This window comes from Microcaecilia unicolor, chromosome 2 (assembly GCF_901765095.1).
Source record: "Microcaecilia unicolor chromosome 2, aMicUni1.1, whole genome shotgun sequence".
Classification (NCBI taxonomy): domain Eukaryota; kingdom Metazoa; phylum Chordata; class Amphibia; order Gymnophiona; family Siphonopidae; genus Microcaecilia; species Microcaecilia unicolor.
In genome coordinates, this window is record NC_044032.1 from 55,626,116 (window position 1) to 55,644,803 (window position 18,688).

General features: G+C 40.9%; 1 protein-coding gene across 1 annotated transcript in view; it reads left to right on the top strand.

Annotated features, from left to right (window-relative positions):
* DCC (DCC netrin 1 receptor) overlaps nt 1-18,688 on the top strand; it is a 1,295,383-nt gene that overhangs the window by 880,315 nt on the left and 396,380 nt on the right. The window contains exon 13 of the mRNA XM_030191909.1: nt 7,871-8,012. Coding sequence (XP_030047769.1) covers nt 7,871-8,012 — 142 coding nt within the window. The remainder of the gene's footprint in view (nt 1-7,870; nt 8,013-18,688) is intronic.

Sequence of the window (18,688 nt, forward strand, 5' to 3'; positions counted from 1 at the left end):
AACATTTCTAAAGTGCTACCAGACTTATGCAGTGCTGTACAGTCAAACATGAAGAGAGAGACAGTCCCATATATAGAATCTAGCCCTTTGTGCCTAACTTTGGGGGCAGAATTTACGCCTGCTGAAAATGCTAATTTTCAACAGTTGGGCGCACAAATGACATTATTCTATATCATCACGCCTAACTTCTTGGAATGTCTCCTGATCTGCCCATGTCTCTCTCATGCCCATACCCCTTTTGAGTTGCAAGCTAGAAAAGTTAGGCATGGATGTTATAAATAGTGCCTAGGATGGATGCGCGCACAAATCTAAATTCTTGCCAATTAATGTCAATTATTGATTTTTGATGTCTCATTAACTAATTGATTTGTGTGTGCATCTGCCCATGTGAGTGCCTTACTTTGAACAACCTATATATTATGCAGGGGATAAGCACTTATGTGTCTTTATAAAATAACACCTAAGTAGTTCTTACTGGCCCTCTTAATCCAAGTGTCCTATTGTAAAATTAACATCTTTGTGCTTGAATTGTTAATGGGAAATCTTGTTTGACTAATCATTCATAGAATAATCAAATTGAAACCTCAACTGCCCAAGGGAGGCATGTATAACTTCTGCCTCATCCCCTATATGGGCTACTATCACAGGTTTCAACATTACCCACAAAAAGAGAAGTAACAGAAAACAACTTCCCGCAAAGAAAAAAAAAATCTATTACTCTCCAAAAATTGGGTATATATAATGAATCATAAATGGTCAAACTATTAGATACACTCTCAAATGACAATATTTCAAAAGTAAAAAATCATTGATTTCTTAATCCGAGTTTCAAAAAAACAAAACAAAACTGCACACTAGAAAGTCCAAAGTCACTTATCTGAATAAAGTTGTTCAACTAGGAGCTTCTTTCACTGTAACATACAAGAATAATCCCTGACAAAGGCCCCTTGTTTCGCTATGCTGCGTCAGGAGATTAACCAAACTCTCTATCATCCTATTCCAAGATGGTGTTTGGGGATATAAGAAATGCTATCAAATTGCTCCACCCATTCTTTCTACATCCAAACTGAACACATGACCTGAAAATTCTTAAAGGAATATACTATAAAAAAAAAATGACCATTATTTGAAATGTAGAGGACATATTAACTGGGTATAGGGAGTGTAAGTGAGGACTTGGGTCTTGTGAAAAAGAACTCGGAGAATGGGTAAGATGGAAGAGTATCGACTTGATTAAATGAGTGATACAGGGGACTAAGATACTGAGCTGGAATTAGGAGAGTAACATGGACTAGATGACTGGATGAGGGTGTATGAGTAGGGTTGTGAGAATATGTACAGAAAAAAGAGAAGGGGAGATGATGTTTGTAAAGGACCTGGAGGATTTGGGGAGGGAGTGAGAAGCAATTCAAAGGGGGAGAGGGGCAAGGAGTTGTTGAGAGACACAGGAAGGGGACAGGTCTTTGAAGGGGTGAGAGAGGGAGGAAATGAGGGAGGGAAATGTAGGAATAGGAGCATGGATGGAGTAAGATAAAAGAGAGGGACAAGGTAGACATGGAATGAGTGACAGGGAGAAACTGCTGCTGGTGAGGGGTTGAGAGGCATGGGAATGTAGATGAAGCTGCTACAAAGGATGGAAATGGGGGACTAGAAAGTAGGTAAAAGATAGGGGGACTAGGAAGCACCACCTAAATAGGAGGCACTAAGTGCTTCTGCATTAACTGGGAGCAGGTACTGCATGTTAATCTGAATTTTAATGCAGAAACTGCAAAACAAAATAGTAGGAATGCTTCCAAAGACTGCCACATCAAAATTTGCAGTTAACATGGGTTAAAGTCCCACAGTAAACTACGGTAACTGCAAAATTTACTAATGTTAGTAAAAGGGCCCCAGTGTTGTCTGTGATGGATGGTTAAGCAAGAGGTTTTTAGACTGACTTTTACAAAGCTTCTGTACAATGATGTTGGTGTTCGAACACAAACTCTGTACTCTCTGTGTTCTGGTAACTGTAGTGACACCAGAATTTGAATGGTATTTTTATTTTTGTATATTGAGTTGTAAAGTGAAACATCCTATTTCTGCTCTGCACCCATTGTTGGAGGAGTCTTATTCGTTTGTCTGGGAATATTTCATATGAATGAATAATTATACCCAGATTTACATACATCTTTATTGTAGGCTGGAATGACAGGTTAAATTAAACTGTATTGACAATTTCAGTGCATGGCTGAAACTGGCTGTGGCTGGAATCTAATCATAAGTGGCTAATCAAAACAGAGAGAGAGATCAGTTCCCAAAGGTATCCGAGTTTGCATTTCCAGTTCAGGAGCTTACTCCTATCATGTATTTGGCTTCCTACTGGCTGTGGGTGGAGTAGGATGGAAACTGCTGCTGGATTCTCTGGAGCAATGGGAGCAGAGTCTGCACATGCACAGACCACACAAATGTGGTTCAGTGGCATAGGTAATTGTATGCCTAGACCCACCCACTTTGGGCTCAGGCCCACTCAAAATTCTTGCTACTTTTTCATGGCTGGTGGGGATCACCAAGCCCCACCAATTGAAGAGGTCCTCCAGCAGCCAAAACAGTTCACTCTCCTACTCCCTCTACCACTCATTCTCAATTTTCATACAAAACCCAACGTGCATGGGGGCTGGCAGTGCAACAGCATGTGGGCAGTGCCACCAGATGCAGCAAGTAGGGAAGTGACTTCTTCCAGCCACCAAAGGAGTTCTTCAGCTGGTAGGACTTGAGGATACCTGCCACCTCACGTACTTATTATTTGCTGGGGGTCACTGTTGGAGGGATGGGGTAGAGAGTATGAGGGATGGAATTGTGTGCCTATCCTTTTTGGGCTAAAGTCCACCCGAAATAGGATGTCTGGTAATAGAATAGTGCTTAGTGCCTACAATTTCAACTGCATTTTGGCATCTAAGTTTTGGCAACCTATACAGAATTGTAATCCCCTGTTAGGTTGGGAATTACTGGAAGAGTGAGCCCTGTAAAGAGCCACTGAAATGAGTGAGTGGGAGGTCCCAGGATGGGAGGAAGCCCAGCCCAGGGGAAGTGTTTATGGAATAAAATGCAGAAAGATAGAGCCCATTTTGGGAAGAGTTAGGAGTTAATACAAGTAGTTGCATGTTAAAGCACATCATCTTTGGTTGCCTGCAGGTTTGAGCTACTTGATAGTACCCGGGCCCTGTCATTGATCTGGAGGAGGAGAAGGGGAGTCCTGGATTGTCAATTAGAGCGGGGCTAAAATCAAGATCAGTTATAGTCATAGGAGCGGTAACTGGAGAAGGAGTAGGATTGGAAGAATTAGGGAGTCCTACCCAGGAGTGGGACTTAGAACAGAAAAGCATCTGCTCAAGGCCGGGGTGTGACCCAGCGAGGGGCACTCACAGTAGGAGGACAGCTCTTAAGGGGTCTGTGCCTGGAGGAAAAGGAGAAGTTGGAAGAATGAGTATTGCCCTTAAATCGTAATCCGACTACTGGAATAGGCATGAACAGAAGCACTTGTCTATATGTAAACAGCCCTGGAAAAATATTCCCTGTACATATACCCTGAAGCAGGGAACTCAAATAGAAGTTCCCGTCAATATCAATAGTCTTGGCGCTAAGTTCTGATTTGTTATGAGAGTTGAACTAACTGGCTGTGAAGAAGGAAAGTTCATGTTGACATCTGTTTGTTGTTGAAAGTTAAATAAAAGTTAAGTTTGTTATTCAACCTCCTGGAGTGCAGCATGGTTCCTGAACTGAAGAGCGGAGTGGATCCAAGAGCATAAAAGTGTCTCCCAACCCCCTGGATCGCTATTCCAGACCATTTGCCCACCCCCAGCTTGACTGGAGACTGATTGCAGAGGTGATTGTGGTGAGGATGGCCTGAATGAGTTGTGACGGTTTATGTGTACCGGGTCCAGAGCTAGAAACGGATGAGACCCAGATATACATAAGCAGTCACGGATCATTCAGGCCGTCCTCACCACAGGCTTTTTAAAATGACCCTAACATTGGCACCACTACTACTTTCTCATATCCTGAAACCTGACTGGCTAGGTGTGTCCTGAGGACTGGGTTGAGAAGCATTGGACAAAATTAATACATTTCATGATAGGATCCAGAAACTAGCAATCCTTTTCTCATATATATCTCCATAAGCTTCTTTAGTGTGCATGTTTTCTGCTGGAAGAAATTTGAAAATAACCTTACAACATTGCCTTATAGTGTTAGGGCTCCTTTTCCTTGACAGGAACACTGCCGTAAAGTTAGTGGATTTGCAATGATTTAAGTTTTGAAGGTACATTGCTAGGTAGAAAAAAAACAGTATTTCATATGTCAAATCTTGCTTGATAATCATACATTTTAAGCTAAAAAGGAAATAATTATGGACTATTATGCATTGCTTGTTTTTTTCCCTGCAACTAAAATTAAGTGTTTTTAAAATTATTATTACAATTGTTTCTACAGTAAATCAAAATTTAGTGTGTGATTCAGAAATAGTCTCAATATTTAAATGTTCCTTTCATTCATGTTTATAGCATCAAGAAGATGGCAATAAGTTCCACTAATTATAACACTTGCAACATAACAATAAGTTCAGGAATCACCAATCCACTCCAAGCATCAGAGAGTCTGAATTTCTAGGCTTAATTGTTTTAGCCTGATTCTTTCTCTTCCACACCAATTATTTTTCTGTTTTCTCTAACCACACTCATTGTTACTTATGATGAGGTAGGACCAGCATCTGAGGCACAATAAATTGTAAATTGAGGTTTGGAGTTCCCTCAATAAGAGTTAAAACCCATCACATGACATGCATATCTATATCTATCTATCTATCTTATCTATCTATCTATCTATCTATCTATCTATCTATCTATCTATCTATCTATCTATCTATCTATCTATCTATCTATAGATAGATAGATATAAATATTATATATATATATATATATATATATATATATATATATATATATATATATATACATACACACAGAGAGAGGGAGAAAGAGGGAGAGGGAGAGAGAGAGAGAGAGAGAGAGGTTAAGTAGTAGTAGTAGTATTTATGTATCTACCTAGGGCATATGCTCAGGAGCTTTGGCTGGAAACTAGTAATTTGAGAGGAGATGAAAGTTCTGTATATATTTCAGTCATGCCTTCGTAGTACACTGTGATCTATCAGTTTAGATACTTAGGGGTCCCTTTTCAAAAAATGCCTCTTTTTTTTAACGAAAATGGACGTGCGGGAAAATCAAAATTGCCGCTCATCCATTTTGGGTCTGAGACCTTACCACCAGCCATAGACTTAGTGGTAAAGAATTTGAGTGATAATGATCTCTGTGCGTCAGATGCCACTTGGTGCACTTCCATTATACGTGCCAGAAAATAAAAAATATTTTCTTTAAATGCACGTAGAGGACACGCGCCAAAATGGAAATTACCGCAAGGGCCACGTGGTAACTCCAATTTGGTGCACGTTGGGCGCACGTAGGCACCTACGTGACTTAGTAGAAGGGGCCCTTAGCCTGTTAGAAATATGTCAAGGTTGCATTTCTATTTTGGAATGATTTGTTTTTGTTTTGTTGCTATATTTTGAGGCCCTTTTTCCAAACTGCAATAAAAAGTGACCTTAGCACATCCTTATGCAGGTCATTCCCACATCAAAGGACATTTTCACCACAGGGCTACAATGGATGACTTTCTATTTTCTGTATTAATGGCCATTACCTAATTTTCCCATTATCACATGGCCATTAGCACATGAGCCCCTACCGCCACCTATTTTGTAGGCAGAAAGGGCTCACATGCTAAACACATGCTAATAGGTTAACATGCAATTATGTGATTAGCGCAGAGTACACCCACTCTCCACCCCCCAGACCTGCCCCCAGTGCTTAAAAATACATTTTATTGTGTAGCGCTTGGGTAGCGCACCAATCCCAAAATTATCACAGGACACCTGAGCACGTCCTGCAATAAGGTATTTTTAGCTGTGGTAAGTACGCATTAGTACCTCCCTCAGCTTATTAAAAGGGCCCCTTTAGAGTTTATGTTATGTATCTCACTATGGGCAGCTTGTGGATTAGTAGCTAATAAATACATTGAACATCTAAATGAATAGATAAAATTAAAAAAAAAATCATTTTCCAGTCTCTCTCTATAACTCAGCCATTGCAACAGTCCTTGATAGGGAACTGCAGTCCATACATCCCTTGAAAACTCAGCTTATGTTGATCCCACTTGTAGGTACTGTTGTTGTATGGCAAAGAGCATTCTTTCCTCCAGGTCCTGTAAATATTGAGTTTGATTCATCAATGTGTATATGGCAGGGTACTGCAATATATTATGGACTCCTTGGTTATATGTAAAACCACTAATAGGAGTAAGTTCTTACTCTACTATTTTGATAACTGCAGTGTTATAGAGGAAAAGACTTCAGACTCTCGGTCACAGCTGTTAGTACTTAGAACTAAATAGCTGACCGCTCGGCTCTGCGTGTCTGGTAATCAGTTCATGCTGGCAAGAATCCTCATTAGTCGAAAAAACCTCTTGCACACCAACTTTACAATTCTATATATATGCATGTTGTGCGACAACACTAAAAGTACTTAGCTGTGATTTTGTGCTGGGGCAAATCTACTTGTCCGTGCCCGACGGCGAGCTCCCGCTTCGCTCTTTGCTTCTTAAGGAGCCGGACCAAACATCCCTTCTCAGCACCTTCCAAAACCACCAGCTTTCTCCACTTTTGGAAGGTGCTGAGAAGGGATGTTTGGTCCGGCTCCTTAAGAAACAAAGAGCGAAGCGGGAGCTCGCCGTCGGGCACGGACAAGTAGATTTGCCCCAGCACAAAACCACAGCTAAGTACTTTTAGTGTTGTCGCACAACGTGCATATATATAGAATTGTAAAGTTGGTGTGCAAGAGGTTTTTTCGACTAATGAGGATTCTTGCCAGCATGAACTGATTACCAGACACGCAGAGCCGAGCGGTCAGCTATTTAGTTCTAAGTACTAACAGCTGTGACCGAGAGTCTGAAGTCTTTTCCTCTATAATACTGCAGTTATCAAAATAGTAGAGTAAGAACTTGCTCCTATTAATGTTTATATGGTAGCATATTACAAGAGCAAGCACCAAGGAGATTGTTATATGTAAAACCACAATGAAATCTATGCTTTGAGTCAATGAAACAGCTTTGTGTGTCTGTATGTCATCTGTCAAAAACACAGAATCATACTTTTTCAATAGCTGGGAGGAATTTGTGGATTCATCTTCCAGGTTATTTAAGACGTTGCTCTGATTAATAGTTTAAGAAACTTGTAAACACTTTTTATTTTGTGAAGACGTTTATTGATGGATAAGTTTAATTCTTTAGCAGCGTCTCCCTATTATATCTGTAGCGACTAAGATTCTTGATTTTATATGATTGCTAGTGCTTGTTTTTGTATATGTCCTGATATTATGAATGCTGTTATTGTAACCCACTTTGATTTTAAAGTGGGATATAAATTCATGAAATAAATAAATAAATAAATTGTAGCATCCCCAGTCTTTCCCAATCTGATGAGCAGAAGTCAGGCTCCGATGTGTCAGCAGCCCTGTCAGGGTTATCATCTAATTTTAAATGTTCTACAGCCATCAATGATGTACTCCACTGATTAGCATGTCCATCTTTTTTTCTGCATATGATTCAGCAGACCTTGGATTCTGCACTCTCTTAGCTTAATGCAATACTTTTACAAAAATTGATTTTATTGCATCCTGTCTCTCTGTGCAGCATCATAGTAAATAATCCTGGTCTTACAAAGGTAAAATTCTGGAGATCTATGTTTCTACAATCATGTCTATCTATATATTTATTTATATTTCAGAGCATCAAAGTAAGCTGGCTGCCTCCACCATCAGGAACACAAAATGGATTTATTACAGGCTACAAAATCCGACACAGGAAAACTACCCGCAGGGGAGAGATCGAAACTCTGGAGCCAAACAACCTCTGGTACTTGTTCACAGGTCAGTGTTTACCTATAAGGATTACAAGATTTTTGATGAATTAAATGCTTTGGAAGTGAAATAGATGTCCACTTTGTGAAGGGGCATTGATTTTTCTTTTCCTTGACAGGTGACATTTATTGGACTGAATCAGAAGCAAGACTCAGAATTTTTCTTTTTAACTTTTTGTTTGTAATTTTCTGCTTCTAAATTATCATCACAATACTTTTGCTATTAAGGGTAAAAGTTATCAACATAGGCTACTGTTAAGTCAGGTTTTTTTAGCGCAGGGTCTCATTATTTAAAATGGGACCCTGTGCTGAAATAACCCAACTTCTAGTAAACTAACTTAGCTTAATAATAGGCAGCATTGATAACTTCACCTACTACTACTTAACATTTCTAGAACGCTACTAGGGTTACACAGCGCTGTACAAATTAACAAAGAAGGACGGTCCCTGCTCAGTGCTAAGTGCAAAGGCTCAGTAGAAACTTAGCCAAAAACTCTTCGTCTAAAAGGCAGTTATTTTCTGTTCTTTGGTTGCTGGAGAGGTAGTATATCCAGTGACCTCAATTAGGTGTTAATTAAGGTGTGAGGAAGTAGAATATTTGCATAAGTTTCTGAGTTTATTTATTATTTATTTTATTTATTTTGCTGCATTTATATCGCACATTTTCACACCTATTTGCAGGCTCAATGTGGCTTACAATATAATACAACTACAATCACGTTGATGGAATAGAGAATCAGAGTATATATAACAGATAAGGTGCATAGGAATATTATGGCAATCATATTAACGGAGAATAATTTCAGAATTATTGCTATTAAGGTTCATACAAAAATTATGTTGATTAAGAAGTGGGTAAGTGGATAACAACATAATATAATGATATAAGGACAAGGTATAATTGTCAGTAATTAGGATAAATGGATAACAACATAACATAATGATATCAGGACAGGGTATGATTATCAGTAATTAGGGTGGAAATAAAATAGGCAAAATAAAAGAGTTCCAAAATAAAATTCTGTCTGGTGTAGTTTAGGACTCAGATCGTTATGAGGGATCCATTTTGTACGCTTTTTTGAACAAGTAAGTCTTCAGTAGTTTCCGGAAGGTCATCAAGTCGGGTGTTTTTCTTATAGTGGTTGGTAATTCATTCCATCGTTGTGTACAGATGTATGAGAAGCTAGTTAGTTTCAAAGTGCCTGTTTAAAAAAGGCCCCTTAAATTCAAAACTATAAAAAGAGGGAAAGTCCCACTGAACTTGAGAAGTTCTGAGAGAAGAGGACATTTCCCTGATAAGTGAACACTATTTTGCTTTGTGCTTTGAGAACTTAAAGATTGAGGTTTAAAGGAGGAATTGTGGGTTAGTGATAGGCAGAATAAAAATATAAAAACACAAATTGTATCAACTAATCTCCAGATAGACACAGATGGCAGTGTGATTTGCAAGTATGGTTGTGACTATAAGGCATTTCACAGTATTTACAGATGGAGTAACAGATGTACTGTCTTATGGAATGGCTGATGGTTGCTTGTTTTAAAAAGACGTCAATCGTTTCTATCTGTACGATGTAGGACTTGTATGTTTACATACAGGTTCAAAAACCACTACGTCGCTCAACATAACTTTTTTGTGTTTTGACCCTCCTAGCTCGGTGTGTAGTTTTCTGGATTCATGTAACAATTCTACGTCTTTTAGCTTAACAGCGGTGGTGAGTGCCTTGAGACTCCCTGCAAAGCACAGGTTATTACCCATGTTGTTTAGATCAACTAACCTGCTTATAATCGAAAGAGAAAAACGCCTATATTGCGACCCAAATCGGGAGATGGGCGTCTTTCTCCCGTGGGCGCCCAAATCGGTATAATCGAAAGCCAACTTTGGGCGTTTCCAACTGCACTCCGTCTGGGAAACGAATAAAGTTGATGGGGGCATGTCGGGGGCTGAACTGGGGCGTGGTTATCAGCCGAGGAGAGATGGGCGTCTTTAGCTGATAATCGAAAAAAAAAGGCGTTTTGACCGCAATTTTGGGTCACTTTTTTTGGACCCTTTTTTTTCACGAACAAGTCCCAAAAAAGTGCCCCAACTACCCAGATGACCCACCAAAAAAAACCCACTTTACAAACGTTTTTTCCAGCCTGTATGCCAGCCTCAAATGCCGTACCCACCTCCATGACAGCAGAATGTGTTCAATCCTGTCACAGCCTTTCCCTGGGTCAGATGTGGCTCTCGGGTGCAGTACAGGGACACATCAGCATTGCATTGTGGTGGGTATAGGGTATTGGGCTCCGTGATTTCATTAGCTTGTGTTACAGTCTCACAATGTTGGTAGTTGGTAGTTGGTAGGCTCTTCTCCCATGGTGCTTTTCCCCCTGCCTACTGGGTCAGAGTGTGCCCTGTTGTGTTTCCTGTTGTAGTCCATGCGGTAGTGGCCATTTTTGTAAGCCAGTTTTAGTTCCCTTTCCTGTGTTAGCCACATTAGACAACTTAGTTCTTCCCTTGAATGTGGCTGAAAGTGGGCATTGTACAGCATTCTGCCAGATCTGACCTACTGCTCATCTCAGTACCAGGGAGACTCGTTGCCAGTGGGGCACAACCTCTGATCTGCAGTTAACTGTGAGTAAATGCGGTTATTCCAATAAAGAACGTTTTCGGAGAGATTAGTCTTCAGGTGTCAACTGGTGTGTCAATGTTATATAGCAGCAACCAGTCCTAGAGGACTGCGTGTATGCAGGTCCTGTTTATTTTCTCTGAATCTGCCTTTGCTAATCCAGCAGCGGAAGCAGTGGCCTGTCTCATCTCTCTGGGCAAAGTTACATATGCCCTCCAAATATCTAGCTTTCCCAACCTTGAATCTGCTCATGACAGGCTTACACCGTCAGGCAGTATGGACTCTTGTAATTAGAAAGGAACCCAGTATGTAGTAGATATAATAAGATAGTTTATTACAATCTTACCAATGGTAATACAGGTAGGTTAAGCATTCACATAATGGAACCGCATATCATGGCACGTCCTCTCTCTCTAGCCTTCTGGAGTCTCCCTTCTCTGTTCGTCTTCTCCTCTCATCTCCTTCTTCTTCTCATCTCGTCTCGTCTCGTCTGAACTAATACTCCTCAAACTGCTGCTTATATACAATTTTGGCCCTATTCATTTCAATGGACCCCAGCTGTCTCAACTGGGCTCCTAGTCCTTATCAGTTGATCAGAATGACTTCACATGTTCCCAAACCTTCCTGTAGCCCCCCCTTTGGATATTCTCACCCGGGGTGTAGCTGACCCAGCACTATCTCTACGTAACCATAGCAACTCTTGCTTATGACGTCTTGCAGGTGCCAATCTCAGGATTGTTTATAGAGTAGATTGCCCCCACCCTTGCCAGTTCAGCACTTGCCACAGTGAAATGTAACTGTGTCAAAGGTGATCTCTGATTTTTACAAGCTAGCTCTCTTTTGTATCAGAGATGATTCTGATTTTAAGAAGCCTAGCTCTTATTATGAGCCATTGGCCTGTATTTTACTGAGAGCAAGGGCTAGCATAACTCTTCAGTCCCTGGAGCACTTTTAGTGGGTACCGCAGTGCACTTCAGCCAGGTGACCCCAGGCCCATCCCCCCCCACCTGTAACACTTGTGCTGGTAAATGGGAGGCCTCCAAAACCCACTGTACCCACATGTAGGAGCCCCCTTCACCCCTAAGAGCTATGGTAGTGTTGTACATTTGTGCGTAGTGGGTGTTGGGGGAGGGGGGTTGGGAGCTCAGCACCCGTGGTAAGGGAGCTATGCATGTGGGAGCTTTTTCTGAAGTCCACCGCACTGACCTAGGGTGCCCAGTTGGTGTCCTGGCATATCAGGGGGGCCAGTGTACTACCAATCCTGGCCCCTCCCATGACCAAGAGGCATATTTTCAAAGCACTTTGGGAGGCTGAGTTCCATAGGTTTCTATGGAACTTTGGGAGGCTAAGTGCTTTGAAAATATGCCTCCAAATGTCTCAGATTAGGACGTTTTTGAGCTGGGCGTTTTTAGGTTCCATTATTGCTAAAAATAACAAATGCCCAGCTCAAAAACGTCCATTTTTTCAAAAATTTGGTTCGGCCCGCCCCTTCACGGACCCGTTCTCGGAGATAAACGCCCATGGAGATAGGCGTTTCTGTTCAATTATGCCCCTCCACATGTCTTCTTTTTTTCATGATAATGTGGCTTTTGATAACACTTTGTAAAGACCTGTTACAACATCCACCACCCCCTTTGTTTCTGATAACCATCACAATGCATATTCTCATTGATGTGTATTTCTCTGAAACTTTGCAGAAAATTGCTGATGTGTTCTAAAAAATTCCCCGCCTTGGTCCCTCCCAGTCGGTGACTTTTAGAATACAAAGAATTATATAACCCCCCCCCCCCCCCCAGGCATAAATCTTATTAGAAAGTAATCCTCAGGTGATGCTCTACAGTTTGTGATATCTAAAGCTTGTTGGATACCCTGTCGTATAGTGTTTTGAACATTGCTGAACAATCTTATGGTGTCTATATTAATAAAATGAAATTGATCAGAATAGCTCACACCATTAAACCTGGGGGAAGACTTAGTCCACCTGTTCACAAACTCTATATATCTCACTGGTTCAGGGTCCGCTGTAACATTTTCAGATGCATAACAGGTCCAATCGCAGTTTCAGAATTTTTACCGGCCTCATACTTGCTATCGGCAGTATCCATATCCGAAGAGCTGCTCTCAGCTCTGGTATCACTGTGCACCCTCTTTCTGTGGGAGGGGGACTCATGCGTTTTCCTCTTTTCTTGCTTGTGCTTTCCGGTCATTTTTCCAGATGATTGGATTTAGTTCTAGGTCTGACATTCCGATTTGGGGGCACCCGCTTGACCATGATTAGATTGAGTTAGGGCACCCACTTGATGTGATTGGGGAGGGTTCATCAAGATGGCTGACAACATGGCTGTCAATACCACAACGTACAAATGCAGATACAATCACCATTTGTAAGACTATCAAGAGCTGTGAGAAGAAAAAGATTCAGCATTCATAGGTAAATAGCCTCTATAGATAAATAACTGCTGGAACTGCTGCTCTGATTGAGATGTCCCTATGAACAGTAGGGGTGATCGGTGGTTGCAACACTGTTTGTGTTCTGTCCTCTTTTCTTGGTGCTAGCTGTCAATGTTTTAGCAGCTGGCTCTTTTTCTTGACCTGTAGGATAAAAAGTAGAACATCATGAAACTAACGAACACACGGTCTGTCACTCGCAAGGTATCCTCTGGTGACTGCGGTGGGTTCATCAAGATGGCCACCAACAGGACACCACGTGGCCACATCTACATGCGCCATTTTGTAAGATTAGCAGAGGCCATGTGGCAGCGATTACAATCATCATTTTGAGACTTTGCATCTATATCAAGCATAATACAAAAATTGCTCTTTACAAAGAATACTTTCTTGCTGATGTAAACTGCTGATAGCAGTTAACTAACCATCTGGAGATGTCGTTAAACTTCTGCAATAACAGTCACTTAAATCTCCAATGCCTCAGGTACAAACCTAGAGAAAGAGAAATACGTAATATGTGTGAATGTTACTGCTTTGGGGTTTGCAGGTGGTATATAAGAAATTAAAAATAAAATAACAAAAACCCAAAATACAATGAAATGCATAAGTACTGATCTTGTCCCAGGTTCATCCAAGCTGCTGGAGACATTTCTTTGAGCAGTAGGAATGATGGGGGGATGGATCCCAAGCTGGGACACATATTAACTTGCAGGAAAAGCAAGTCCTTGCTCAGCCAGTCATAGATTTTTAAACCTAGCTGGTATTTTTACAGCCTGAGTCCTAAAATCTGGCCTTCCACCCTTCCGGTGGGCATCCAGTGAGGGCCTCTTGCTGTACTATAATTATACAGGTGCTATTCAGATTCTACGCTGTCAAAATACACGATAGACCATCATGTTCATCATGTGTACCTAACTATTTTTTGATTGTTTTAATACAGTGGTTTGAGGACCTGCAAAACACTTACACGGTCGCTTTTTGAGGATTGAATCTTTTCTTTTTCTGCTGTAAGCATGTTCTAACATTACGTGCAGCGATGCTTTACAGTGGGGTTTTCCGTTCTTATTCCCAGACCCCTGACATACTGTGTAATTGTGTTCTTCCTGTGTACAGCAAATAGGCCTTTAGTAAGTTATGCATTCATATTAGTTGATGCGAAGAGACAATGTAATGGTTTAAAAATATTACTGTATCACTGTCTCTACGCTCTGTAGATTCCATTTCTATGTTGTGGTGGGTTTTTTTTATTTAAAAGCTAAAGAAGATCTAGCAGGCCTTATACTTTCCAGCCATATAATGTGCAAGCCTGGTGCTATAGTAGCCTACCCAGTTGGGGGTGTTTTAGGATAAACAATCCTAAGTGGAATACAACTGGACAAAGGAGGAGAGTCCCCCTTCTCTGTGACACCCACCCCTATATTTTTGGATGACCGTCTGAAAGGTCAGTTGCAACCAAATGTGCTGACACTGGGGAAAAGCAAAAGGTCCTCAACAGTTTCAGAAGAACACACGTAACGCTTCATTAGTTTTATGATTTTTATTATTATGATGATATATGTTTTTATTCAACGACCGTAACCTGTGCAGGCCGTGATCTACACTTGTTTGCATTGTCACTGTTCAGCATGTCCCAAAGTCTGAAACAGAACAAACATGTTTAGAAGTCCACACTTTTTGTAAAAGGAATCATGTTTTCTTTTGAGTATATTGCAATCGATATAAACATGTCCCAAAGTCTGAAACAGATACAATCATATTGAGAACTACATGCTTTTCTAAAAGGAATCAAGTTTTCTTTTGCACATAATACAGTTTATATAATTTATAAAATCCCTGTCCTTCAATCTGTTGGGCAAACTATCTAGCTTTTCAGTAGGATTAGGCGCTGATTTTACACTTTCGATGAGGTCCATGATGGTGTTAATAGTTTTATTAAAAATCATCAGTACTTCCATTTTATACCCAACTATCAGAATAGGTACATAAGTACATAAGTAATGCTACATTGGGAAAAGACCAAGGGTCCATCGAGCCCAGCATCCTGTCCACGACAGCGGCCAATCCAGGCCAAGGGCACCTGGCGAGCTTCCCAAACGTACAAACATTCTATACATGTTATTCCTGGAATTGTGTTTTTTTTTCCCCAAGTCCATTTAGTAGTGGTTTATGGACTTGTTCTTTAGGAAACTGTCTAACCCCTTTTTAAACTCTGCTAAGCTAACCGCCTTCACCACATTCTCCGGCATCGAATTCCAGAGTTTAATTATGCGTTGGGTGAAGAAACATTTTCTCCAATTTGTTATAAATTTACTACACTGTAGTTTTATCGCATGCCCCCTAGTCCTAGTATTTTTGGAAAGCATGAACAGATGCTTCACATCCACCTGTTCCACTCCACTCATTATTTTATATACCTCTATCATGTCTCCAGTACCAATGATGCTTAGAATATGTTCTAAACACAGTCTCTTGCAAAGCACTCATAGTTTCTGCACTCTCTGACATCAGGGTGCCATCTCAAGCATGCGTGTTGGCTCAGCCCCCACCTTTCCAACATACAACCTTGACAGTCCTTTGCCACAGCTTCAGTCCAGCAGCAATGTATAATGCTGTAAACCGCTATTCATATGAGTGAATTGAAGACGCTATTCCAGTAAAAAGCATGTATTCTCAGTTGCTTAATAAGACCTATATGATACCACCATCTCATATCTCAGGCATCCTCAAGTCTGGAGGCCCATTTGCAAAGTCTCTGTATACCTTGCGCATTTTTGGTGGTGTCCTGACAGCAGCACACACACACACACACACACACACACACACACACACATGACCCTTCATCATTCATCTTCAACAGAATATGGACAGTCTGTTAAAGGTTCAAGAAAAAAACATCCACAAAAGTATACCCCAGAACATATTAAAAAAAAAAAAAGAAAGCAAAACTACATGCATACCCGTGAAACAGAGGGAGACAATACCTCTGTCTGGTTTAGAAGATCTATGAGTTCTATATCCTCAGCCACTTTATGTGTGATCAACAGCATCTCCAAGTGTGTCTTCTGCCAATTCTGTGACATTTTCGGTCACGGTTATATTCTGTTAGCAATCTAAGTCTTCTGTTAACCAGATGTTGACTTTTTGAGAGTTAAACAACTTTTGCCTACATGGCAGTTCATCCAGCAAGGACTCTGTCATTTCCTGGCCCAGCAACAGGTCCTCCTGTTCTGTTTCAACCATGCAGTACAAGTTTTGGTCACTACGGATGTTTTGTGATTCTGTCAGGTTGATTACTCAGCCTCAGCATGAACAACTTTAAGATAAAGACTGAGGCATTGCCCTCTCTTTAACAACAAGGGCTACTTACCCCTTCTGGGCCTATGCATATTAGGGGTTTCACAGGACTCCACATGTCTTTCTGATCCTCCGATAGATGGAAAGTAATTGAGGTGGTGTATTTAGAATGGTGGTAACACTTTTTATATCTATTGGTCACGTGTTGTTCTTTTTTAGGCTCCTTACGGTCTGCTTGCAGATTTGTCCAGCCACGTCTAGCTTTGCCATGTGCTATTACGTTTTCATTCACATGATCTTGTAACACTGCTTGTATGATAAATGGGTTTTCATTCAAAATTTTAAAATGTTGCCTTATTGATTATATCCATACTCTTTGCACATGCTTTTACTTGAGTTTTTTAAAAACATTGTATGCTTTCTAGATGAATACTGTTAGGAGCCAAAAACACCCCCTATGTAAAGCATTTATTCTGCCACTTTTTTTCATAAAGGAAAATAAAAGCATTTTAAAAAGAAGAAAGTATGCTTATCTCTAACTTGTATGTTTCTCAGGTGAACACTGCTTACAGACTGAGCTCATACAGTTGTCTCGAAAACAGGAGGGAGTTTGTAGGGAAAGGGGGGTAGGGGAGAGATTGAGTCTTTTTTTTTTTCCAGTGTTGTTCAGAAAAAACCCTCTGTGAAACTTTTCTTATAACAAGTTTTGAAAAAAGGATGGTGAATGGGCTTCTGCCTGTGTGAATGGGTCTGAAAGCAAAATCAGCTTAAGGCTACTGCTTCTTGTAAGTTTATTGGAACTAGGGAAAGGGGGAGGAGGTTATGGGGGCAGCAGTAGACTCTATTGATCTCACAAAGACAGAAAACAGCCTGCTTGCCAGGGAGAAAGCAAACAGCATTGTTTTTTGTCTTTAAAGCAAAGAGGAGCGGATGTCACTCAGTAATCAGTCTGTCATTTTTAAAAGCAGACAGATCTTTTTTTCAGCATTGTTCAGAAAACAAAACCCTCTGGTTTCTTGTAAAACTTATCTCACAACAGCTTTGAAAATAAAGGACGCCTGGTGAGCCAGAGCCATTGCAATCTCTCTTGAAAAGCAGGGAGACTTTGTACAGCAGGCTGGTTGTTCTTAAAAGCAGATGATCCAGCTTTAAAAGGTGTCCTTTTTTGAAAGAAAACAGAAAAAACAAATGCCTATTTTTCTTTTCTTGTGAGAAAAAAGGTTAATGTGCGCATGTGCAATTAAATTCCACCGAGGCTGTAGGGGGTGGTGTCAGGTTTTTTTTTTTAATATCAATTCCCATCTCATGTGACCCAATCCAAGGTGGCAGCTAGTAGTGGAAACAGGAAGTGTAATGCATACAGTAGTGGCCACCATCTTGGAAAAGGGCATGGCTATGATGTCACTTCCTGTGGTATCACCAAAAGGGCTATGCAAAAGAAGACAAGGTCTGGGGTGGGCTATGCAAAAGGGGTGGGTCTTGGGCAGAGTCAAAAGTCATATCTAGTGACATCATCCAAGGGGGTGGGGAGTGGGCATGGCTTGGGCATGTCCTCACTTCTGATTATCTGAAAACCCAGAAGTGGGTGTGTCACCTGTCAAAATCAATTAATTTTGACAAATGCAAATGAGGCACACTACTTGCATTTTCAGTGTTTTTCTTGACTTTCTGTCCCATGAGATATTGATCCTAAATTTAATTTTCATATAGGACAAAATGAGACTTTTAGGGGTAAATTCTAAAAATGACACAAGCAAGTATTCTGTAACAGCAGAGTTGTGCACCAAAACTGTTATATAATACTAGCATAAGTCCAGTTACACTCCAAGCTTTAGGCTATGTCTGTGCCTGGTATAAATAGTGGCACCTAAATGCATTTATTCTATAAAGTGACAAAGTGACCACAAGTGTCATGTTCTCTGTCTCTGCAGAGTAGGGCATCAAAGGATTGGTGGCCATCTTTCTTTGGGGCTTTTCCAGGTTCTGACGGCCATCTTTGATAGGGACAGCTGTGGTGGTGGCAGCCATCTTGGTATGGGGCAGCTTCAGGAAGGATGCACATATTTGGGTGTAGGGCGTCTCCAAGGGGGCAGCCATCTTGTATTCAGCTGTGCAAGCTTAGCTCTAATTCTCACACTATTTTAGACCCTGTCCTCAGTTCTTCTGTGCTTCGGCTTCTATTCAGTTTGCTGGATAGTTGCTCTGCCGGTTCCTGGACCTGCTATTGAACGCTGCCTGGTATCGACCCTTGCCTGTCCCTGAATCTGCTATTGACCGCTGCCTGGTACTGACCTTTGCCTGTCCCTGGATCTACGATTTTCGCTGCCTGGTCTTA